This window comes from Topomyia yanbarensis, chromosome 2, assembly GCF_030247195.1.
Source record: "Topomyia yanbarensis strain Yona2022 chromosome 2, ASM3024719v1, whole genome shotgun sequence".
In the NCBI taxonomy this organism is placed as follows: domain Eukaryota; kingdom Metazoa; phylum Arthropoda; class Insecta; order Diptera; family Culicidae; genus Topomyia; species Topomyia yanbarensis.
The window spans coordinates 167,673,658-167,699,987 of record NC_080671.1 but is presented as its reverse complement, the minus strand read 5'-3'; the positions used below and the strand labels follow the sequence as shown (position 1 = coordinate 167,699,987).

The 26,330-nt window shown below is 38.5% G+C and overlaps 2 protein-coding genes across 5 annotated transcripts; both read left to right on the top strand.

Annotated features, from left to right (window-relative positions):
* Positions 1-4,697: 4,697 nt before the first annotated feature.
* Positions 4,698-24,648, top strand: LOC131682049 (uncharacterized). Its single transcript, XM_058963222.1, has 2 exons — positions 4,698-4,857; positions 23,214-24,648. The coding sequence occupies exons 1-2, from the start codon at positions 4,828-4,830 to the stop codon at positions 24,447-24,449; spliced, it is 1,266 nt and encodes a 421-aa protein (XP_058819205.1). The 5' UTR covers positions 4,698-4,827; the 3' UTR covers positions 24,450-24,648.
* Positions 8,241-11,028, top strand: LOC131682050 (uncharacterized). 4 transcript variants are annotated; one of them, XR_009304015.1, is made up of 3 exons: positions 8,241-8,796; positions 8,859-9,184; positions 9,265-11,028. XR_009304015.1 is itself a non-coding variant. In XM_058963225.1 (2 exons), exons 1-2 carry the CDS (start codon positions 8,245-8,247, stop codon positions 9,120-9,122), a joined length of 816 nt encoding a protein of 271 aa, XP_058819208.1. In that variant the 5' UTR covers positions 8,241-8,244; the 3' UTR covers positions 9,123-11,028. The 4 variants fall into 4 exon arrangements, 3 of the variants coding, with proteins under 3 accessions (XP_058819208.1, XP_058819207.1, XP_058819206.1); XM_058963225.1 differs by having other exon boundaries at positions 8,859-11,028; XM_058963224.1 differs by having other exon boundaries at positions 8,241-9,184.
* Positions 24,649-26,330: the final 1,682 nt, after the last annotated feature.

Sequence of the window (26,330 nt, the reverse complement as noted above, 5' to 3'; positions counted from 1 at the left end):
AGTTTCTAAGAAATAACGTTGAATGATTTATTTCTGATATTTTCAAGATAACTATATTATTACCTCTGTTTCGCATTCCGTTTATCGTTGCAAAAAACAGGTATATGCATTTGAAAGGCCCCTTGAAATAAATAAAATTTAATAATAGGAACAAGCTAAATAAAATAAGTCAAAAGAATCAAACTAATAAAAATAAATAAAAGATTAAAATAGATGAAAGTAACTCTTGTCATCATTGCTGCGACAAACTGCGTAAACCAAATAGAGAATAATGCTGGGAAAATGACGAACTATTACATCGTATTAAAATGGTCGCGTGTTCTTTTAGGCGTTGTAGTCAGTCAAAACGATTTCACCTGTGTTTCACAGTGTTGCATGAATCAAGATGATACCGTAGAGGATTTGATCGGATACTCACACTGGTTGAGTGAACTCGGATCAGTAAAGGATGCTGAACCACGTCAGCCACATTGGATTTCGAACGGGTGTAGTAATGTTCCTGAGTTGGCGCAATTGCCCCCAAGCAAACCAGTCTTGCTTCTACCGATCATCACCTACCAACCTCAGTTCCTTCAGGCACCAACGCAAACCTCTTCCGTTCCATACTTCGGTATGAAAACCAGATTGTATCCGGTAATGCAATTACTATTCAACTATTAAATAACGATGTGGATACGTATTTATAATATATGAAATTTATTAGAATAAGTAGGTGTAAATCGATTGTACGATGGGGTTGGCAATTGATTTTATGTAATTACTGACAATGTGATAATAAATTTATACAATCAAAAAGCAGTTTTTTTAGAATAATACAGTTCTGATCCGAATTTCCGCTACTATCTGTTTCCATGATAAACGTTCCTTTTTGGTTAATATATGAATAACGAATTCGATGAGATGGTAAAAACATGAACTAGTTCGTCAGTTTTTACAATACACATGCATGGTACAGATAAAATCATCGGTATTCACATGGGAGAGAGGGCAGCGGTGTATAAACTTTTGCCTTCTGCTGACGAGGGTCGAGTTTAGGCAGTATAACTACGAATCACTCGAGTTCACCAGCATGTCTCTTGGTAAAGACAGACTTGTCCCTCTTTACCGTGAGAACCGGCAAAAGAAAAACCACGCAAGATCACCGCTGTAAACAGTTCAGTTTCTTTGATATTTATGTTTCCAAAATAAAAAAGATCTGGACCCTAAATAACAATTAAAAACTAATTTCGGTTAAAATAGAAGCAAGTTTCCGGATGGTGACCACATCAGTGATATTGATTTGTTAGTGGTAATATTGTTTTACCAGAGACAAAAAATACCCCGAGTAAAAATATTTAAAATGTCGGTTCTCTCGGTAAAGAGGGACTATTCGGTCTTTACCAGGAGGTATGTCGGTAAACTTGAGTGATTCGTAGTTATGCTGCCTAAGCTCGACCCCCATCAACAGAAGGCAAAAGTTAAGCTCGTAAGGTATTAAGCCTGTTCTAATGACCCTGCCACTTTTAGTTTTCCGATCTGTATACTTCACATCCTTGCTCTCACTTTAGTACCATGGCTCTAAATATTCATATCTTTCCCAACCCAGCAATCTCTAGCTAATTGAATGTCGTTAAAATGCAAAAAAAAATAAAATTTGAATTAACGCGAAATTGGCTGAATATCGGTCATTTAACCCTCAAAAAGTCAAGGGGTTTTAGAGACCCGGCTAGTTCAGTTCTCTAGTTTCAAATTTGTAATTTGAAATACAAATGATTGAGAGCTTTCGGGCTTTCGATTCTCACACTCATAAAATGACAAAAAGAGGCTTTAGATTTCATTGGTTCTTAGGAACGATGCTTCTTGAGAAGACCGCCTTAAGCGAATGAGAAGATAAAAGTAAAATGTTCTATAATTACTGCGTAACACTGGGTTGTACAAAATACTATAAACATGATTACCACCGATTCAATGAAATATAAATGATATCATTTTGTGATGTAAACTGTAATAGACACGAATGTACTGTCCAGAGCGGTGTGAAATCGACAAAGATCTTTCATTAGGGCCTAAGTCGCAATGTACTCAAATGGAGAAAAATCAGTTTCAATATTCGGCGATGCTTTTCTAAATGTAGTTTTTATAGTAGGTATAAATTACTTTATGACCATGTTTTTCCGGAAGCATCTTTGGTTAAACTTTATGACAATATAACAAAGAATTTAATTCCTATGTGCTTTTAGTGGGTAGAAACAGTAGATACAGAACACTAGATTAAGATTGTCGCTGGCATCAGTGGTAGGACCATCATTGTTTTGATTCCGGGATATACCTGTCAAATGGGCCAAATAAAAAAAGCAAAAAAATAATCCTCTATCGTCGTTTCATAGCGACTAATCATTTTTGTTTCTTTTAGCCAGCAAAACAATGGCCATTCTTGGCTAATGTGTTTTCACTAATTAGAATGCACAAATTGTCTAAACTTGTACTGAATTTTGATAAATTTTAATTTCCTTGTGCGGTATATACAAACTCTTTCATTTCATAACAATAACAGTCGAAAATTTACACCGAGAAAATTCGTTATATTGAATATATTGATTTCACACATAATTTTTTGCAATTTGTAGTAGCAGATAAAAATTACTTGTCACGCATAGATATCATGGGAAAATTAATGAAATTATAATAGTATGCCGCATAGAAATTTGTTACATAGCAGATATCACATCATTTTTCTGTTTGCCTCTCGTTTACTCTGTTGCAAATTTTATGCATTGGACGTTTTCGGTCTTGAATGCATAAAAATCACAGCAGAATAAACGAGACTGAAAGGAAAAATAGGCAAACTCAATTTGAAGTTCAACTAAACGGTTTGTGGTTAAAAGCAGGCCATATTTTTCTGCGTGTACCAAAAGCGCGGACCAAAGACTTTTACTAGAGAGACTTTCGATACTTTGACAGATATATACCGGAAGCAAAACAAACATGTTCCGAGGAGAAAACAATGGGAACACCAGCGACAATCCTAATCTAGTGCTCTGTATCTACTGTAGAAACTAAAAAAATGCTTATGCCCAATTTGCATCCCAGTCGTGATTTCGCCCTTCAGCAACCATCATTTGCGGAAGGGCTAAACTGTGTACATAATTTTCAGAAGGGCGCGGTAAATGGGCTAAACTGACTCTGTCTTGCTGGGTAGGGCTGGGTAAATAGGCGAGCTTGACAGCATACTTTTTAATGGGGCTCAGCAAATGGGCGCATTGAAACCCAATGTAAATGAAAGGGCGCGTGCATCTTTTCTTCGTATTACATGAAAATATCGAAATATTCGAATGTTTATGTGCAGCAACTATCGAGTAGACATGATCATAGTAGATATTGCTTATCATTTATATAATAGAACCGCAGTTTAAAGAATAATTTTGTGATTAACAACCGTACGCCCGGTTCTGTAAAAAAATGTAAGTTTAGCCTTTATATTCCATATGAGAAGAAGGGACTAAGTCGAAATCTCGAAGAAAATGCATGTTTCGCCGTTTCGTTTTCTTTAATTATAAATCGAACTAAAAACCATTTTAACTAATTTTCACCTCAATCTTGTAGTATTTTCGTCGTATAATGTCATAATAGCGAAAACGCAGTTTGTTTACATTTGCGATTTAAGCCCTAATGAAAGATCTACGTCGAAATATCTCTAATATATAACACGGAAGAAGTTGCAGAGCAGAAACAAAAACCAACAGGTTTCCACTTTATGAAATGAACAATCCGTAGTCATCAATTTTCCGAAAATAGCTAACAGAATTCAAAAAACTTTAAATGTAAGTGAAAGTGTGATTGGGAGTTTATTCATATATTAATTGTAAAGTTTGTTGAAAAGTAGAACATCACATCGGAAAATAATGAGATAAAAAATAGACAACCCACCGTTGTCGGTTTGTCCTATAGAACATAGCATGAAAATGTATAACCTCACTTTTCTGGCAGTTCAGAGAGCTTGTTTACTTGGACTTAGAATTGTTTTGATTCCACCCAGTACAAGAAACTTGGTTCAAATTCTAACACCAATTAAACAAGCTCGCTGAAGTGTCATTAAACGGTTTAAACAACAGCAATTCCCTGAGTTCCCTGATTACATGGTTCATAATGGTCTTGCTTTCCAGCAACATAAACAAAGCGTGCGCTATTACTCACCGCATTTCACCTGAGAATCGAGAAAGAGAGAGGGAGAAAGAAATAGAAAAGGCGATCAACTTTCCATTTCAATCAACGACACAGTGAGTGGGCAATTTATCGCTGTAACAAAAGCACTGGCGATCGAGTAGAGTGCGACGACGATGATTTTCCAATAATCCGGTATGGTACGCCCGGGGAATAAATCACTCGAACGGATTTTCCCAATTTTCGAGACGGGCAAAATCCTCCGTAGAAACGAGCAGAGACGACCCTAGCCAGCCAGCGACGTGCATTGCAAAAGATGACGCCATTATTGCCGACAGTATATTCAGTGCGCGTCGTGCTGCATTTCAAACAACCAACCGCCCGACAGACCGATACGACACGATGATGCGGAGATGGGGTGGTGATGATGGTGCTATAAATATGATAATTGCAACACGAATGCATCGCCATCGATTCTGGACTGACGAATTCGATTCTCCAACGTTCTACACTTTTGATAACCGGTGTATAAAAGAACAATACAAATCTTCCCGGTTAGTGATTCTGGCCAGGATAGTCACCGTGTCAAGAAGAGGGTGGGAATTGCATTGTACTGCCCGAACATATAGAGTCTACTACTATAAGCGACATTGGATTATTTGTGAAGTGTCGTTCTAGCAATTTAACATGGCAGTGGCAGTGAATGTGCTACTATTGGTGAGTTCTGAAAGCGGATTTATGTGTAGTGATTAGAAGGAGTTCAATCGTGTCCGGTTCTAGGAAAGTAGTGTAACAATGGTAATCGAAAAGAATTGAGAGCATTGGGGCTATATCCCGTTATGGGGAACTTCTCCTTAAATAACGACAAATTTGGTTCTTAGTGTATAGTGCTGCAACAACTATCCAATCGACACTGAATGTGTATCACAACCGTGCCAAATATTAACATAATAGGAACTATTTAAAGTAATATCAACTAGAATATATGAATATTGGAAATTTTTCATTGCTGGAACCACATTCAGATTCGAATATGACGTGTTGTGATTTGTGCCTAAAGTTACAGAAAAAAATTATTTCACTCTAAACCATTTTGACAATCATTACAAAACATAAAAGAAAAATGGCCAGTTTATTTTCATTGAATCCTTGACAACTACCAATCAAAGCTTCAAACTGATTCTTTGTCATTTGTTGGATTTTTTGTTCTAATAGTGTTTTTGTCATCGTGTAACTCTTTTTCATATCCGGTGCTCTATTTCCACTGCTTTTCTCTCAAATGGCAATTTACAGTGAAGTGAAGTTCATTATACTTGTTCCCTAACTCATTACTTATTAGTGGGTCACATAGATCAAAGTGTCGCTGCCGCAGCCGCTGTGATTCCGTCGTGTCAACCAAGTATAATTGATATCTCCGGAATAAACACCGATACATGTTGAGTCGCGTACGTATGTCACCCGACGACATCGTGACGGCCGCGGCGGAATTATTATTCAAAAGCCTCGTTATGGGCGCTGCTGCACCACTGCGATGTTATTTCGAAAAGATGTAATCCGCAATTAATTACAGGGCTATTAATTAACACCAACTGGAGCGCGCTTGTGATTGATTGCCCAAGATCAGATTGTTGTGGTTATGATGGATGGTGCAACGAGACGTGTTGTCGTTTTCTTATTGACTCCTGTTATACATACCATGAGTTGCTATTACCTAGCACCAGCCTGTAGCCTGAAAAGATAAAGGACTTACTTTCTGAGCAAGCAAATGGGCGAAGTTAAAGGTTTGCTTCTCTTTAACTGTTTGGTTCTTGGTAAAAAAATGAATTCCTATCACTTGGAAGAATTTACAATAAAAATGAAGTTTTCTAACAGTTTAGGACTACCGTCATCTCTCACCGTCATCTTTTTTCATCTGTTCGTTGTACAGTGAAGACCCATTTTTATCAGCCCCATGGTAAATTTTAGGCCGATAAAACAGGGTTATTGACAAAATCGGGGCATATATTTTTCTTTCTTTTTAAGAAACCGAAACTCCTAAAATATTCTTCATTAGTCCCTAGATATAGCCTCAAAAATCTTTCTGATTATTTAGTTTAAGTTTTCCTTAAGGGGGTCTGACAGTGCAAAATTTAATACTAAAATTAAAACTTTTATTTTGGCATATTTCGGAACACTAACATAAGAAAAATACGCTCAAGAAAGTCGAATTCAACTTGGTTCGCCTACTAGAGCCCATCAAACTAGCATCTATCAAATTTCATATGAGGCTGACAAAATCAGGTCAAAAAGCTGATAAAATCGGGGATGGAGAAAATCAGGGGCAGATAAAATCGGGTCTTCACAGTATCGACTATACAACCGTTTCCCGACAGTCGTCAGCTTATAGGGATTGGCGAGTTTGAAAACATTAATTTCCTAGGAAGTACCGGGATCTCGCTGGTAACGAAGTAAAATTCAAAAACATATCGGTTTCTTGATAACATGATGGGAGATGAGAGCTTTTCAATAACAATTGTATGTTCGCTGTTTGTTTCTACGGAAATGCAACAAACAAGTATATTACGTACCGCAGTCAGGGGCTCGTTGGCAGTCGGGAAAAGTACTGTGAAATATATTTTCCAAAATGTTTTTGTTGCATAGCATGTTGTTTTGCAATTATGTACGATTTGTATTTTCGTGTATACTAAGTAAATTTTCTTAATTTTAAGCATTTTGGGTTATTTACGGTGTTTTTGATTTAATCCACAAAGGATGATCCAGATCGTTTATTAGATAAGACACGTTTACGTTTGCTTGAAGGTGCAAATTTTTTTGTTTCACATTTTAAATTTCTTAAAACTGGGGGATAACACTTTTGAAATATTTTTTTAATGAAGTAAAGGGAAATTTACAGTTGGGTATTAACGGACGGCCTCAAAAACCGAACCGAAAAATTTATTTTATTTTTATTTATTTTTTCATCGGACCTAGTTGGTCTTAATGAATATGAAGGGATGGGGAAAAGCCAATTAGAGTGAAACATTAACTATACTCAATTTGGCATAAAAACCCCATATCTTTTCAAACGAATACACAATACAGAACTTAACAATAAATACAGAAATAAATATAACAAAAATAAACTAATGCAATAAAATAAACAATGTAAAAAATATAAACAAAAGCAACAAATAAAAACACAGATTAAAATGTCGTCAGGAAATATCTGGTAAGTCAGAAACTACTTAATAGCCGGTTTTTGAAGGTAGTAGATGACACGTTGGAATCGAAATCCGCACACACTTCGTTGAATGTGGCAGACATGAAGCGAATTGGATCATGGCTACCATACAGGGAGTTCCTGTGTTCCAACAGTAAAAAGCTTCGTTGACGTTCCGGTGCATAGATGTGGAGTTGACCCACCAATTCCGGCGTATCTATCTCTCCTAAAAGAATCTTAGCGACGAAAACAGCTTGGGCTACTCTCCTTCTCGCTTCAAGCGTGTGTAGACCTAATAATCTACAGCGGTCGTCGCATGGTGAAAGATTAATAGGGTCCTGCCACGGAAGGCGTCTTAGTGCATAACGAACGAATTTTCTTTGAATTGCTTCAATTTTTGCCATCCATGTTGCTTGATACGGACACCATATTACGGAGTTAGATTCCAATATTGACCGTACCAATGCGCAGTAAAGTGAACGGAGACAGAGAGGGTCATTAAATTCATTAGAAATTTTAAACATGAATCCCATCTGGCGGTTTGCCTTGTTAATAATCTTCCTGGAGTTCTGAGTGCCCCCTGTATCAAACTCGACTTAGGAAGTCACGCCGTATTATTGACTACAGTACATAGCAACTAGCGCAACACGGCGAAGCCGCCCAGTTTTCCGACCGATGTAATCAGCAAGAATCTGCCACCGACGCCCATATGATTGACACGGAACATAGATGTTATAGCAGCGAGCTTTCCCGGTCAAGTAAAGCTAAGGAGGGTATATGTCCTCCCGAAGCTATTCGAGATACTGCGCGCCCTGAATTTGGTCTACAATTGCAGTTTGCCAACGAACGGAATCAGCTTGACTCCATCACCGACTCCCATCTGTTTGCCATGGAATTTGGATGTTATGGCGGCGACCTTTCCCGGTCAGGTAAAGCTAAGGAGGGTATATGTCCTCTTGAAGCTATTCGAGATACTGCGCGCCCTGAATTTGGTCTACAATTGCAGCTTGCCAACGAACGAAATCAACTTGACTCCATCACCGACTCCCATCTGTTTGCCATGGAACTTGGATGTTATGGCGGAGACCTTTCCCGGTCAGGTAAAGCTAAGGAGGGTACATGTCCTCCCGAAGCTATTCGAGATACTGCGCGCCCTGAATTTGGTCTATAATTGCAGTTTGCCAACGAACGGAATCAGCTTGACTCCATCACCGACTCCCATCTGTTTGCCATGGAATTTGGATGTTATGGCGGCGACCTTTCCCGGTCAGGTAAAGCTAAGCAGGGTATATGTCCTCCCGAAGCTATTCGAGATACTGCGCGCCCTGAATTTGGTCTATAATTGCAGTTTGCCAACGAACGGAATCAGCTTGACTCCATCACCCACTCCCATCTGTTTGCCATGGAATTTGGATGATTTGGCGGCGACCTTTCTCGGTCAGGTAAAGCTAAGGAGGGTATATGTCCTCTTGAAGCTATTCGAGATACTGCGCGCCCTGAATTTGGTCTACAATTGCAGCTTGCCAACGAACGAAATCAGCTTGACTCCATCACCGACTCCCATCTGTTTGCCATGGAACTTGGATGTTATGGCGGAGACCTTTCCCGGTCAGGTAAAGCTAAAGAGGGTATATGTCCTCTCGAAGCTACTCGAGATACTGCGCACCCTGAGTTTGATCCACCATTGCAGCCTGCCAACATACGTAATCAGGTCAACTCCGTCACCGACACCCACCCGTCTACCACAGAACTTGAAGGACACGACATCAACCTTTTCCGATAACAACGCTCTAAACAAGTCAGACCAACTCGAAGGACATGGAATTCCTGTATCCGTTTCCTCAGGTAAATACAATGAATGTATATGTCCTTCCGAAGTAGGACATACAGATGCTGCCTTCGTTGAAAGCCCACCCCATTTACAGGCATTTGCTTCCACAATCACTCGATCTACCACCGTTCAACCGTCAGGAGAAAACTTGCAGGGACATCCTAAAATCTACTATCAGAACGTGAGAGGGCTACGCACAAAAATTGATGAGCTGTTCGTCGCTGCTTCGGATGTTGATCATGATGTTATTGTTCTGACCGAAACGTGGCTGAATGATCAAATCAACTCGCTCCAATTATTTGGCTCAAGGTACTCTGTATATCGTAACGATCGCGATCCTAATAGTTCCAACCGACTCTCATCCAAACACAAAAATGACACTCACAATCTCGAACAACTCTGGGTAAATATCCGTGGCCCCTATAGTAATCTCTGTGTGGGCGTTGTATATATTCCCCCCGATTCCACAAGTGATGTAGAAATTATTCAGAAGCACATAGACTCCGCACTTGACATTGCAACTTCCATTGAATCCAACACGGCACATCTACTATTTGGTGATTATAACCAACCTGGACTTCTTTGGAAGAGCACTCCTTCCGGGTATGCTTTACCAGACCCTTCTGAACCTTTTCGAGGGCGAGTACTATCTTACTGGACGGAATGTCTGTACTGAACATGCGACAAATGTCTACAGTGAATAATAGGCGAAATCGAATCCTGGACCTCCTGTTTAAGAAGAAGAAGAAGCTTCAATGAACTGTACCGTATCAGAGGCACTTGAGCCTTTAGTTGCTGTAGACGCACATCATCCTCCACTTCTGGTAACGCAGATTTGTCCACAGCTGGTTCTCTATGACGAGATGGAGGATGTCAGGGTGTTCAACTTTTCGAAGACTGACTTCTCTAGGTTTCATAACTCACTACAAACAATCGACTGGGAGACTTTTGACATTAAAAATGTCTTACTCCACTATCTGGGGCTAGGTGTCATTCTAAAATCTAAACTATCTTCCATGTAACGAAACTATGTAAGGTTTGCACGCTTATAACTCCGATATTACTAGATGGATTTTAATCATTCATACACCAACCGGTTCAGAAACACCTAACTTAAATATTGGTAATAATTTAATATCTCCCCAATAAAAGTAGACTTTTGGAAATTGGTAAAATTAAAAAGTTCACGAAAAACGGGAAAATTACCATTCGTGAGGCAGATTTCTCAGACACAGCCGTCAAGAGAGGGCAGCTTAGTTGCTTAATGAAACACGAAAAGTCATAAATAGAAGCAACGCATGTCCGTTTAAATCAGTTGTTGCTCTTATCCCATACGAGCAATATCGTCTCCGGGCGATGCAATAAGCGCTATCGATTTTTGGTAACGTTGGCATTTGCACACACTCGCACCTAAGTGACTAAACCATATACGGTTAGTTTATAAATAGAGGTGACGCGTACCCGTTTGAATCAGTTTTTGTTCTTATGTCGAACGGGTAAGATCATGGCTGCAGCGTCGTCTGGGCACTACAATAAGCGGTAGACACTATGCATTTTCGGCAGCGGTCGCCGTGTGCGGATTTTTCGGGTACCAGCACGGTGTCACAGAATGATTTGCAAAGTGGGTGGGCGGGGTGGTTTGGATTTAATTCAATACGGTGTGTGCTGCATGCATGCGTGTGCGTTGTAACTTGTTAATCCATGTTTACGGCGCTTTGTAGCTGCGTAGGGTAAAGAGCCTATTGGTTTTCATGTTTCATATTTCGGTTATATGTTTTTTATCAGTAAGGCATCTGACAACGTGCTTCTGTAGCTATTGCACTGTTCAGCAGCGTAGTATTTTATATAGGAGAGTACACTCAGGTTTCTTTATGCGGATTTTGAAATTTACGCGGTTTTCATTAACGCGTTTTTTTTTTTAAATTTACGCGGTTTTCATTTACACGGCCTGTATCCCCTGCGTGAAAAATCTGAGTGTAATTGCATCGGAAACAATCACATTCCCAGCAGAACTTTTTGTTTTCTAATTTCAAACACTTTTGTTACGTACTGCACACAACGGAAAATTTTAAAACAGAACTTACCGTCCCAGCAGCAGTTGAAGCGGGGGTTCTTTTTCGATTCAAATTCAAGCCATGTCTTAAGCGTTACTGGACTTAAAATTGTTTTCCCAGTTTATCCAGTCAGAATATCTGTCCTACCCTATGTATTTAAAACACAGTTCTAATTGCGTTTTAAAGTATACAACAAATAGAACGGTTGGGTATACAAATTTAAATTTTAAAATAAATCTCTTTTAAATTATGAAACAAACCGCTGTACTGAAGATATAATTATGTCAGTCCTATTACCACATAAAACACCTATATAACATAAAACGCTGCAGAATTGGTTTAATAATACAATGTTTACACTACAGAGTTATAACACGTTTTAATAATTAGCAACAAGAAAAATGTCAGCAAGATAGCATAAAAACCCGTTTTAACTGGTAGTGCGAACGTTGCATAACAATGTAATTTATCAAATAATTTCATTTTTTCCACCACTAATCGATCAAGAAATACTTAAACTTAAGATTGTTTACTTAAGTTCATTAGTACATTATTGAAAATTTAAATGGAAAATGAAATTTCATATTTCATGGAGAATCTGTATATTTCCGTTGGCGGGCGTGGGCTTCCTCATCACAGCTCTCAATATGGAACTTTTCTTTTGAATATATTTTCTGGACAGACCAACCAATTTTTACTAGATGGATCAGCCAAATAATGCCAATCACCTAGTGAGATACTTGATTAATTAATAGATTACCGTTAAAAGACCTTCAATAAATTATGTTTTGATGGAGAGGGTATATAGAAAATTGTAACATATGAAAACAGGCGAGTGAACAAGAACGTGAGTCGATATGTATGATAGATAAAATTCATTTGCACGCTCTTTTTTTTTTTATTATTCATTTCGTTTATTTGATAGGCACAAATGCGTTAGCTTGGCGGTGCCAAATGCTTTTGTTTTTACATTTTGGATATCTTAAAACTAGGAGGTTACAATGATTTGCACGCTCTTGAAAAACGCTACATTTTTAATGTCACCGTGGTCGTGTCCTGTACACAACCCTTTAATTTTCTTGAATTTCGCGATCGATGTAGATGCTGCTGTAGAAAAATTGTCACTTGTGTTAAAACAGCTTTTCAGTATACATGTGCCTGCACCTCGTCCCCGAACAAAACCACCATGGTCCAACAACCGGCTACGTAAACTGAAAAGATTGCGAGCTGCTGCGCTTCGACATTACACTATTCGAAGAAACCCAATCACAAAAAGGGAGTTCACTATAGCCAGTAACAGCTACAAAACATATAACCGCTTTCTATACTCAAGACACGTAGCACAAACCCAATCGAACCTAAAACGAAACCCAAAACAGTTTTGGTCCTTTGTAAATGGGAAACGTAAAGAAAATGGGCTTCCTTCCAGTATGTTCCTCGCAGGTGAAACGTCCAATACTCCCAGCGGTATCTGTAATTTGTTCGCAAAACATTTCTCGAGTGTGTTTAAAAAGGAATCGGCTAGCTCAACTCAGGTAGACTGTGGCCTTCAAGATGTCCCTCGCGATGTAATCAATTTTGGAAACATTTAATTTACTGACGAAGACATTATGGCTGCCACAAGCAAGTTAAAGTCCTCTACATCGGTGGGGCCAGATGGGATTCCTTCCATTATACTGAAAAAATGCGCAAGCGCATTGTGTACACCTTTACGACTAATCTTCAACCAATCACTGTCGCAATCAGTGTTTCCCGTGTGTTGGAAAAAATCAGTAATGTTTCCCGTTTTTAAAAAAGGTTATAAGCAAAATGTTGCGAACTATCGTGGTATAACCTCGCTCTGCGCTGGATCAAAGTTGTTTGAGATCCTAGTAGGAAATATGCTCTTTCGTGAGACCAAAGCATACATATCGAAGGACCAACATGGTTTTTTTGCAGGCAGGTCAACAACCACCAATCTAGCCCAATTTACATCGTACTGTATTAAAAACATCGAAGATAGATCACAAGTAGACACTATATACACTGATCTTAAAGCTGCCTTCGATCGTGTAGACCACTCTCTTCTTCTGGCAAAGATCGAGCGACTGGGTGCTCCATCAAATTTTACAGGATGGCTTAAATCATAACTCGTAGATCGTTCTCTGTCTGTGAAACTAGAAAGTAACGTGTCATATAGCTTCATCAACTTGTCGGGTGTACCTCAAGGGAGCAAGCTCGGACCGTTGCTTTTTTCTTTATTCTTCAACGACGTCTGCTATGTTATACCCCCAGGGTGCAAACTCATATATGCTGATGAGCTCAAACTCTTTCTCATTGTGCGGTCAATAGAGGATCCAATCCAATTCTCTGGAGCTACAACATCGCCGGCCAATTACTAGAGAGAGTGTCAGTTATCAGAGACCTTGGTGTACTCCTGGACTCGCAACTGACATTCAGAAACCATTACTCTCACGTTATAGCACAGGGAAATAGAAACCTTGGCTTTATAATAAGAATCGCCAACGAGTTTACTGATCCATATTATCTGCGGGCATTGTATTTTTCACTTGTTCGGTCTGTCCTGGAAGCTTCCGCAGCCATTTGGTGTCCTTATACGAGCATTTGGACTAACAGAATTAAAGCAGTACAAGCAAGATTCCTCCGCTTTGCTCTTAGAACTTTGCCGTGGCGTAACCCAACAGAGCTACCATCATACATTGATCGCTGTCGTCTGCTCGATATGGAAACTCTGGCAAAAAGGCGAAATACATCCAGAGCGATATTTGTTGGGAAAATATTGACTGGCCAAATGGATGCCCCAGATATTCTCTCACAAATCAACATTAACGTACCCCCCAGAAACCTAAAACCACGTAACTTTTTAAGACTAGACTTTCAGCGCACCGAGTACGGTCAGAACGAACCCATAAGGGCGATGTGTAATGTTTTCAATAGTGTGTATGACCATTTCGATTTTTATGTTTGTAGTGATGTTTTCAAGAATAGACTTAGGAGATTGAGTTAGCTTATAAGATTATGTGAAAATATTTTGTTTATTTTGTTTATTTATTTCGTCAATCAAATGTAGACTACATTATATAAATATTAATTGCTTATATACTATCCTGTAAACTATTTCTATGTACTATGATGCCGTAAAGAGTTGAAAAACTGTTTTAAACTTGTTCGGGGCATGGTAAGGTCAATACTTTCACAATGCTCGTTATACACAGCCATCATCCGGTTTAGTGGTCCGAATTTAGCATAGTCTGTACGGTGATGACCTATCGCGAACAAATTTCTATTGCGTAATTGACGAGTAGGAGCATATAAATTTAATTTTGACAAAATGTAAGATGAGTCAATACGCTGCATGACGATATCGTTTAGAAACGAGATCATAGCATAGTCCCGACGTTCTTTTAATGTTTGAATATCTATCAACATACAACGTGCTTCATAAGATGGAAGAGGGAATACTGTCCATCTTAACTTGCGTAATGCATATAATAGAAACTGTTTTTGGATTGATTCAATTCTCACTTCGTGTTTTTTTATGAATGGTGACCAAACAATACTACAATATTCTAAAATAGACCGAACATATGCTACGTAAAGAGTTTTAATTGTGTAAGGATCTTGAAAGTGATATCCGAAGCGTTTTATAAAATTAAGCATATTACTAGCTCTATGAACAATTGTGTTGTAATGTTCCACAAAGTTTAATTTTTTATCTAAGATAACTCCTAAATCTCTTATTTTATCGCATTTCTGAACGGTTTGATTACCTAATGTAATTGACACGGAAGCCTTGATTTGTTTTCTGCTAAAAGTCATGAGATTACATTTTTTAACATTTAACTCCAGTAAACATTTACAACACCATGTATAAAAGATTTGTGTTTCATCGTGAAAAACATTATAGTCATTATTATTTCTGATTTCTAAAAATAGCTTCATATCATCCGCATATATGAGAATATTAATGTTTTTTAAAATAAGAGAGATGTCGTTGACATATAAAATAAAAAGAAGAGGTCCTAAGTGTGAACCTTGCGGAACCCCCGAAGTAACTTTAATTATATCAGATTTCATCTCATAGAATTTTACTATTTGCTGACGATCTGTTAAATACGACTTAATCCAATTGAGGAGTCTCATCTCGATTCCCAATTTTTCAAGTTTGAATATTAACATGGGAATGTCCAGCTTATCGAAAGCTTTGCTGAAGTCAGTGTAAAGAGCTTCTATATGATTTCCTTTATTCATGGCATTTAACGAGTAATCAACAAATTCTAAAAGGTTTGTACTAGTTGAACGGCCTTTAAAAAACCCATGTTGTGAATTTGTTATTTTATGTTTGACTTGGTTGAAAATGGTTTTATTTATGATGGATTCGAAAAGTTTGGGAAAGCAAGACAGAATGGCAATTCCACGATAATTGCGAATATCAGATTTTTTACCCGATTTATAAATAGGTATTAAAAAAGATTTTTTCCAATCTTTTGGGAAAATACCAGATTCTAGTGACTTATTGAACAGCCAGAATAAAGGTGACGTAAGCTCAGTTGCTAAATTCTTTATGAAAGCAGGTGGAATTCCATCAGGTCCTGAGCCTTTAGTGGCATCTAGATCATTGAGACCAGACAAGATATCTTGAACATTAATGTGACTGACACCAACATCCCTTGAATAATCAGGAAAATAAGAAAAATATTCAAAGTCACGATCATTGTCTGAATAGTTAGAATAAGTTTCTTGAAAAAATGTTGCGAAGAGATTACAAATATCTTTTGAAGTTTCACCCTCTTTCCCATCTAAAGACATTTTTGATGGGAAGTTGCATGAATTCAACTTAGTTTTGATGTAATTAAAAAAGTTTTTTGGGCATGACTTGATCTCATTTTCAGTTTTTGCATTATATACAGTTAGTGCCGAAGAAATAGCCAAAGTTAGTTGGTCACGAATGTTAAGGTATTTTTCCAAATTATCCTGATTATTGTGTTTTCTGTAAATTTTGTGAGCTTTTTGCTTCCGATTTTTCAAATTAATAATTTCCTTGTTGAACCAAACTGGATTTTTGGATGCATGATTTCGTCGTTTTTTCGTGAGTGGAACTTCCTCCTGTATTATTTGCCATAAAATATTATAAAAGATCTCCACTCCACATTCAACGTTCACTTGATTCTTTAAAAGGGACTGCCAATTAGCACTGCTTAATTTATATTTAATATTTTCATAATTTGCTTTTCTATAATCGAAAACGTCCTCGAAGTCACAATCAATGAAATTATGATTCTTGTGCACAAAAATAGAGAATTCTATTGCTGTGTGAAACGTTTCATTTTTCCATAAGGGAGAATGAGATTCATCAACACAGAAATCTTCATTAATGTTTGTTAATAGCAGATCTAAATAACGATTGTGTTGATTTTTTATATGGTTTATTTGATTGAGTCCTAGCAATGCAATTTTCTCAAACATATATTGTAATGTTTCGTTATCACCAACGACAGGAAGTAGAATGCTCTCATTTTCAGAGTCAGGAATAAAATCTAAGTTGCGCTGATTAAAATCACCATAAATATGAACTTTGAATTCTGGAGGAAAATTAGAGATTATTTCTTCAGCTGCTTGAAAGAAAATCTCATATGTTGATTTGTAACCTAGGTCCGGTGGAAAGTACACTGAGACAAAAATGTGGATTTCATCAGCGATATGTGCTTTAACCCATACATGTTCAAATTCTTTGAATTTTGGTGAGACAATAAGATCGGAATTAAATATAGATGAAACTGCGATGAGAACTCCTCCGCCTGACATTCTTTGGGTTAGTCGTAAATCACGATCATCTCTAAAAACATTATAGTCACTACCGAAAACCTCTTCACTTTTTATATCCTCATTCCAACTTGTTTCGGTACCTAGAATTATCGAAAATGAGGAGCCTAATATATTCTTATGGATTTCTGTAATGTTATTGAAGTGCTGTATACCTTGTATGTAATTTTGTTAATTTGTAATGTCAGTTCATTGTTATTGTAGGAAAAACATGCGAAAAGATTATGGGTTTTTACGCGCATTCGAGGTCTGCTTCTGAAGTGAACCTTGAAATGGGCTTTTCCCATACAACAACATTAAATTTCATGTAGACCAACATGGGTCAGATGAAAAATGGAAATAAATAAATAAATAAATAAATAAAAATATAGTCGAAATGAGATCGGAAAGTGAGTGCAGAATCCAAAGTGACTCCAAGGTCACACACTTGTAGTATACGCTCAAAATGCTGTTCTCCAATACAGTAGTCGTATGAAATGGGTTTTTGCTTGTGATGATACGATATTAAACTACACTTATAAATACTAATTGTAAGCAAGTTTAAGGAGCACCAGTCGTTGAAAGTGTCCAAGAGCTGTTGTAGAGCTAAGCAATCCCTGATGCACTTGATGATCATATATAATTTATCATCATCAGCGTAGAATATACGACAAACCGGTGGTAATACTGTAGCTAGATCATCGATAAAGAGTGTGAATAAGAGTGGGCCCAAATTACTTCCTTGAGGAACACCCGAGTTGTTCGAAAATGGGGCAGAGAACACACATCCAATTTTTACTACAAGTTTTCGATCTCTCAGATATGATTCGAGCCAACGAATCAGATCAAAAGACACTCCTATTAATTTCAACCGTTCCAGAAGTATTGCGTGATCAGCTCTGTCAAATGCTGATTTCAAGTCGGTATATACAGTGTCGATCTGAGCAGCAGCGTCCATGTTACGCAAGCAGAATGAAGCAAACTGAGCAAGATTCGTGGAGGTTGATCTTTTTGGGATGAATCCATTTTGATCAGGAGATTTGACTGGATGCAGAGAGCACATCTTTCATTATGATCTCAAAAACTTTGGAGCAGGCACATATCGATGTAATTCCTCTGTAATTTTCAACATTTCGCCGATCTCCTTTTTTGAATACAGGAAACTTAACTGACCTTTTTCAGCTGAAAGGATAACAACACTGCCTAAAGGAATTGTTGAATAGAGTTGTCAACGGCAAAATTAATGCATCCGTGCATTTCTTGAGAACACATGAAGGTATGCCATCAAGACCAGGAGTGACTGAATATTTTAGCTTGATGATTGCTTCTATAACTTGACGATCTGTAACAGTGAAGCTTCTTAAAGGACAAATATTCAATGGAGTGTCTCTACAAGCAAGCGCAATTTGATCAGCAGATGAAATAGTTTCATTGAATGCGCTTTCAAAGTGGGTGGCGAATAGGTCACACTTCTCCGAAGCCAGACTAGCACTCTACTCCTTCAAAAACATATCAGTAAGTAATCCGTTCTCTTTCCGCTTGGAGTTCACGAATTTCCAAAACTGTCGGGGATTATTGCGCAGGTTTGCTTGTGTTCGAATGGAGTATCTTTTGTACAATAAAAGGTTATAGGATCGATAATTATTACTCGCTAGCGCAAAACGATATTTGCCGAAACGACAGCGTGTACAGCAATACAATCGTAGGGCTTAAGATCTGAGTCGTTTGAGTTGTCGTAGATGTGCATTACCCCACGGTGGCTTACGAGCTGGCCTACGCAGAGGAACATAATCAGCCATGACGGCATTAATAACAGGAGTGAAATGTTCAACGGCAGAGTCAATGTCTTCCGTATCCTCAAGTGATTGCCAATCGATATGAAGTAGTGCTGATGCAAGTCCCAAGAAATCAGCTCGGTGAAAGTCAAGGCCAACATCATCAGGGATATCATCATAAATAACAGGTTTAGGCAGACTGATAATAACTTTTACGGGAGGATGATTTGCATCAATCACAGAAATAGATTCAGCAGGTTCATGGATCTGACAGTCGGCTAGTGCTGTTTCATTCAATAAGACAAAGTCCAGGATACGACCGCAACGATTTTAAATGCTATTAATTTGTGTGATACAGTTGAAGCTGAATCCATCCAATAGCGCAGAGCAAGCGGTAGAAATATAAGAGCGAAGAACGTTGACTACAGGTGCGACATTGTCATGTGTATCCCAAATGAGGCCAGACTGATTGAAGTCTCCAAACAATAATGCGCAATCATTACTTCCAAGGCAAGAATAAACAGCATCAAACGATCGGACATGGTTGTTTGCACTGATTAGATAACTCTTACGATCTGCTGGTAAGTAAATTACACCGATGCCGACAAAACGATCAGGTAGCTTCAGTTTAAAGAATAGCTGTTCAAGTGAAACGTCAACAGGTGTTGGATCGACGAAACTATTCAATGCAGTAGACACGGCGATGAGTACGCCCCCTCCACGTGATTTACGGCTGTTCTCAAAACTGCGATTGCTTCGATAAACAGCATATGTATCGCCAAAACGCTGACGAGAATGAATCCTATCATCTAGCCAAGTCTCGGTAAGAACAATTACGTCGTAATGAGAAGAAGAGATTGCTAGGGAAACTTAATCGATTTTTGTGCGTAGGCCTCGGACGTTCTGGTAATAAATCGTCAGTTTACCATTCAAGTCTGCGTCAAGAGTCGATTCCTGAAATTCCTGCACATCATTCCAAAGATGATCGCCTGATAACCCATACCCCTGAGAGTTGTCATTATTTGAGAGACAAGCAGTTCCAGTCGAAGCTTCAGCAGGACATATACGGCTGCTAATGTTACCTGACGGAGTAACGCTACATGCTGATTGAACATTGATGTATGCAGGGCAAAATGTTTGTGTCCCGGCAGTGGAAATCGAACTTAAAGCAGGCGAAGGAGGCAAATATGGTGCGGTTGGAGATTCGTATACATCGGTAATTAAGCAGCTAGACGCGCTCACGTCACTAAGTGAGCCACAATAGATTCGGTGAGAGCACTTCCCACCAGTCTCACAGCATTGGCAGCGTTTTTGAGCCGAAATTATGAATTCCCTAAAAGACACGTCAACAGGCCACGAATCTGAAGACAGGGCAGTGTTTCTGAACTGTTTATCAAATCCAACTTTGAACGACACAAAACTCATGTTGCTAACATCCGCATTTCGTGGTACTAGTTTGGTGACACTCAATATATCTTTAATTTCTGTATTTCTACGAAGTTTTCGTTATTATTTAGAAAACACCTATTCTTTCAGAAACTGTAGTTAGTAGCAAATAATAAATTATAAATGGGTAATGTAGCTTGAGTAAAAATAATATGCCGATAATCGAACTGTTTTTGTATAGTTCCACATAGCGTCAGTCACGCAAGCTCCCAACGCTCAACGATTTGCAGATGCTGAGTGAAAGCACTAAAACATAACGCCTCAAAACTTATGCGCCTTACGGTAGACCACACGTGTGTCACATCCACGAAACGAGGCTGCTATAAAAATGTAACATCGGCATTAGCAATCCCACTGAGACGTCCAAATAATTGTTTCAAAATCGTTCAACACGGGTCCAATGATGGACGTTCGTTGAACGGTTATTTGGACGTTGTCCAAATTGGTCCAACGAACGTCCTTCATTGGACGATTTTGAAACCAACCGTTTTTAGAGGGATGCTACAGAACCTGCGTTTCATTATTCTTCACAGACACAGATCTTCGGACTAAATGAAACTGGGTTGTCAAAGAAGACTAGTTGAGCAAGATTACATTGTTTTAATAGCAATTGCGTTTTAACCTGCTTAACGCTTTTTACTAACATATATATTTAACAGAAGAGCGTAGCACGCGCCAAATTTTCGGAGCAGCACATTAGAAATACGCTTTCTTTTCAAATATAAATAACTATTGCCCCAAAATCACCACAAAAGATCTGGTGGCCAGACGCACTTGGTTAAAAAAATGCGTATTGTGCGTATATCAATCAATACCGTCGAATGAAATCAGTTGATAACAACAATCATATGTTATTAATAAGGTATATCCACAAACTAACGGACCTACGCAGACAAAAATATTTTGTAATTTTAAGTTTATTTTCATGCACATATTTGGAGCACAAATATAAATGTAAAATTAAGTTCCACCACAAAGCCACATGACTTGTCGTGCTTTCTTCAATGAATTTTATTATAATTTTACACGTGGATTGAAAATTACAGTTTCTTTAAACGGAAAACTAATGCACTTCAATGAATTTTTACTCGAATACTGTTGTAAAATGAATGACATGTAATATTACACGAATGAAAGTGTAAAATTGTATGCTGTTTGATGCTCCAATTGATTTTAACGTAATTTTCAATCAAATTTTGGATTCAATCGTTATATGTATACATTCGTATTGATTTACATGTCGTTTAAATTTCATTATTTTTTGGTGTGTAACACAGTGGCATATAGGAATATGAGTCAGTTTATCTATATATTTGAACGAGCGATATGTATCTAAGTGGTCGGTGTTAAGTCAGACCGGACTAAGTCGCAAAACATCAAAAAATGATATAATTATAGCAATGGATACAGAATTTCGTCAGCTACATTCGACTCTTGCCAGATTTGAAATATGTAACAATAAACAAGAATTACGGCAAAAATTAATTCCCAATCATAATGTAAGGGATGGTGCGATTCAAACTTTAAACTCGTTTTTCTCGAAATCAATATTTTGTCACTTAGACCGGTCTGACTTAACACCGACCAAGTATTAGTTTCTTCGGTTTATTCTTCAAAGTTTCAGGCACTAATTTTAGTAAACGCATTGATTTGTAGTGATGTCAATCTTAGGATAAAAATGAAAATTTCGACGAATTGATGCTTTTTAAAACGAATGTTTCAAGAACAAACCAAAGTTATATAAATACGTTGTTGGAAGAAACAACCAAAAACTGCTTTTAAGGAACCCCTACCAATATATCGCTCGTACAAACATATAAATAAACAGTACCCTTAATTAAGTTACTCCCACTTAACCGCTACACAAGGTTGCAACAATAAAATATTTTTAAAATGTTGAATAAGAAAATGTTTAAGAAAAATGAAGGTGCTGGCCGATTTACAGGTGTAATCAAACTTCATGAAACTCAGCTGAAGACCCCTAATCACAAAAATATCAATGATAGCTAAAAATATTTTTGTTCACCATTTTTCAGTTTGTGACCATGGTGCGGCATCTCTCCCGCAATGAGCTTTTTTTAAAAAAATGTTCATGAAAATTTGATGAATTTTTTTTTCATGAAAAAAACCATTTCACAGTATTCTCGAAACTTGCCGCAATTGATAAAAATGATTTTATCAAATATTGAATGGTTTACTTCGACGCAGGATCGATTTTAAGAAATGTGCGGCATCTCTCCCCAAATTACCCTACTAGCGAATGGCTCATTATAACCGTAATTTGTTCTGGAATAGGGAAGACGAAAGAATGGATGGGATCGAAGGCTACGACGATGAATGTAGAAGTTCAGCTTATGTAGGAGGTCAGAACAATCGATTCGTGATTATAGTAGATCAGCAATAAAAGTAACTTTCGCAACATAACGACGAACAGACAGAAGATCTAGAACGATGGGTTTGCAGCGATCTTGGTGGCTCGGAAGATTTAGTGGATCTTGCCAAGGAAGACGACGAAGCGCGAAGCGGACAAATTTATGTTGGACAGCTTCCATGCGTTAAATATAATTTTGATAGTAGGGTAATTAACGAAATAGTGCAATGCCCTCCCTATTAGGAGCAAACTAGGCTCATTCCCGTAGTAAACAAAAATGGTATAAGGTATGGCGATAGTTTCAATCTAACAGCTAATAATAAATAAATTTTAACTTATCATATCTATAAAATTAGTAAAGCACTTCAAAACATGCTACGCATTGATATCTGTACCAATGTGGCGAACTCTATACTGGTGTAACATTGTTGTATCGCTCAATGTATGTAAATTTATGACGTAATAAATTACAATTTTCGATTCGATCAATTATCAATAAATTTAAATATGACATTCAACCACATCTATTAAATACATAACATTGTACGCATGCTACGATACTATTGACATTGGTTTTATCTTTTGCTAATTTCAGTTGACATGTGTCTTAACTCTAGCAACGGCATCACCTCATTTTCTGAAGAAGAAACTGATATTGACATCTGACAGTAATGATGGAGGTTTCGGAGGTCACGACGGTGGTGGCAGTGCCAGTGGAACATTCTCCATTGGTGGAGGAGGATTCGGGTTGAGTTTTGGTGGTGGCCTGCTGGGAGGTCATGGAGGAAGCAGCGGTGGTGGTGGTGGTGCTGGCAGTTATTCTGGTTCCGGAGGAACTGACGTTGGATATGCTGGACCTAGCTTCATTGGAAGTGGTTCAGGTCAATCACATGGATCTGCTGGTTCGTTCAGTGGATCTAGTAACGGAGTGGTCTCTCACGGAGTATCAAACGGAGGCGTAGGTGGAGGTTACGACAGTAATCATTCTCCATCGTATGGGCACGGACAAGCTGGACATGCGCCGGCAACAGACCTAAGTCCACCGGGAGTAGGATCGGCGAGTCATTATGGTAGTTCATCTAACAGTTTTGCAAGTGCAAGTGCAAGTAGTTTTGCTAGCGCGAATGCTGGTACTCATGGGAATGGCGGTTTTGCTACCGGTTCCGCTCCAACAGGAGGGTCAGTTGGATTCACCAGTCCTAATGGAGGTCATGGCGGTCATAGTTCTTCTGGTTTTACTGGCTCCAGCGGTGGACATGGTGGCTCTGGCGGTTTCACTGGTCATGGTGGTTCTGCGGGAAGCCACGGAGGAGGATTCACCAAAGAGATTACGATTACAAAACATGTCGATCGTCCAGTTGTTGTAGAAAAACCAGTCCCAGTTCCAGTGGATAGACCGTATCCGGTTTATATTGAGAAGCAAGTTCCAGTTACGGTGATTAAAGAAGTTCCTGTCGATAGACCTGTTGCTGTTCCGATGCCTGCGGGACACGGTGGTGCAGCAAATAGTGGATCCTTTGGTGGAAGTTATGCATCTGCCTATGCTGGGGCAAGCAGTTATGCATCATCTGGAAGCTACGGTACTGGAGGCGGACAGTCTGGTTACAATGGCGGTGGTAATAGTGGCGGTCATGGCGGCGGTGGGTATGGCGGTGGTCACGGTAGTGTAGGCCTTGGCGCTGGTGGTAACGGTGGTAGTATTGGTGGTAGTTTTGGAGGTGGTTTTGGTGGTGGTCATGGCGGTGGTGGTAACGGTATAAGAAAGACAATTACCATTGAGAAAACTTTCAATAAGCCAAAGCATCATCATCATCATCACCATGGATGGTGAGTTTGTCAAGGTGTTTTTAAGGAGCTTTACGTACAAAATATAAAAAAAAACTATTGTTTCAGACTAGAGTAGTACTAGATTAGCGATTCATAGAAGTATACTAGACATATTAAAATTGAATTTAAAATGTATGTTTTTAATTACCGAATGCTTTCCTTAGGTAGTCTGTAGCGCTTGAATTGGTGCAATCACCATCAAAATATCCAATATGACCTTTTTAACGTCCAGTAAACCATGACTTTCGTTAAATATTTCTTTGTTTTTAATCATCGAATTCGTGATAAGTAGGATGTTTAGAAAACCAATATTTTAAGTTCTGATATATGTCTAGGACCCATAAACGGAGTTGTGCTAAATTTTACGACGCAAATTTGTCTTAGACTTGTATGATGCGTATCTCGTATCATATTGTCCCGAACGTCACATTCGTTTTCGAATCTTATAGCTTCCTACGCACTGACCCACGAATTACTTCGGCTATTTTAATGGATGCGAAGTGTTTTTTTATGTCTCATGACCTGAGGATCTCAAAACAACGGTAGTTACTCAGACTGGTTGGACAGCTACAAGCCGCGCGCGTTTTACATTTCCGATTACATTTCTCTTTTCAAGATAAGCATATCCTGAACTCCGCTTCACTCAATTTACGAACATTTTCTGGGTCCTTCCCTCTCGGTAGCTACGATCAATGAATAACTGCTACCAACTTTACAAGCCAAAAGATCTAGTACATTATATACCGTGGAATTTTGAGTGTATCTTCGTGAGTTGATAGTCTCGATTAGTTTCCGCTAATATGAAGAACGTCGAGGTCCAAATTTCAAGATCAAAATCCAAGTCCAAGTCCAAGTCTCTACTTCAACTTTCTCCCATGTGGCTAATATGGCAACCACCAACATTTCATCATGTAATGCTGCGCAAGGATCTTCCTCCCAGGTCCTACTGGCTACTGAGTTCGTCATGGTGGAAGACGATGAAGGCAACCAGTATCCAGTACGTGCTCGTGTAGATTTGGGATCTGAGAACAACTTTATTACGACTAGATTGTGTTAGCGTTTGAAGGTGAATCGAGATAAGGTGAACATATTGGCTCTTGGCATTGGTCAAGCTGCAACAAGGGTCAAGTACAGGATTCGAACTATGGTACGGATTTCCAAGTTCTCGCGAGATTTGGGTTTTTTGGTATTGACCAAGGTTACGGTTAACCTTCCCACATAAACAAACATAATTGATGCATGGTCGATTCCAAATGGTATCGATTTTCGAATCCAAAGGGGCGGATATGGGGTGCGCGACGTTAGGCATAATATACGTTAGGCATAATGGACGGTTGGCATAATGTACGTTAGGCATAATGGACGATAGGCATAATTCACAAAAATATAAGAGTAATCGCAAACCTTTCATTATTGTAGGATTCTCAACCTAAAACTCGTTTCTGTTGGCTTAGAAAACACTACGCTTGCTATACCATGCCTTTTAACGAGAGACAGCAAAAATACCGGCGGTTCTCATGGTAAAGAGGGACAGTCGGTATTTGCCTCGAGATACGTTGGTAGACTTGAGTGATTTGTAGTAATGCTGCCTAAGCTCGACTCCTGCCAGCAGAAGACAAAAGATTAGTCCGTAAGATTTTAAGCCGCTTCTAATTTTCCGATCTGTATATTTCACATCCTTGCTCTCACTTGAGTACTATGGCTCTAAATTTTCATAACTCTCCCTACTTAGTAATCTGTAGCAAATTGAAGGTTGTTAAAAAGAAACTGTGACTACATATTAGTCGAAACAAAAGGCTATTAATATAATTGTATCAAAATATTGAAATTTTGAGAAAAACTAACGACTGTTGGTGGGGTTATGCTCAGCTTCCAGTCTTTGAAG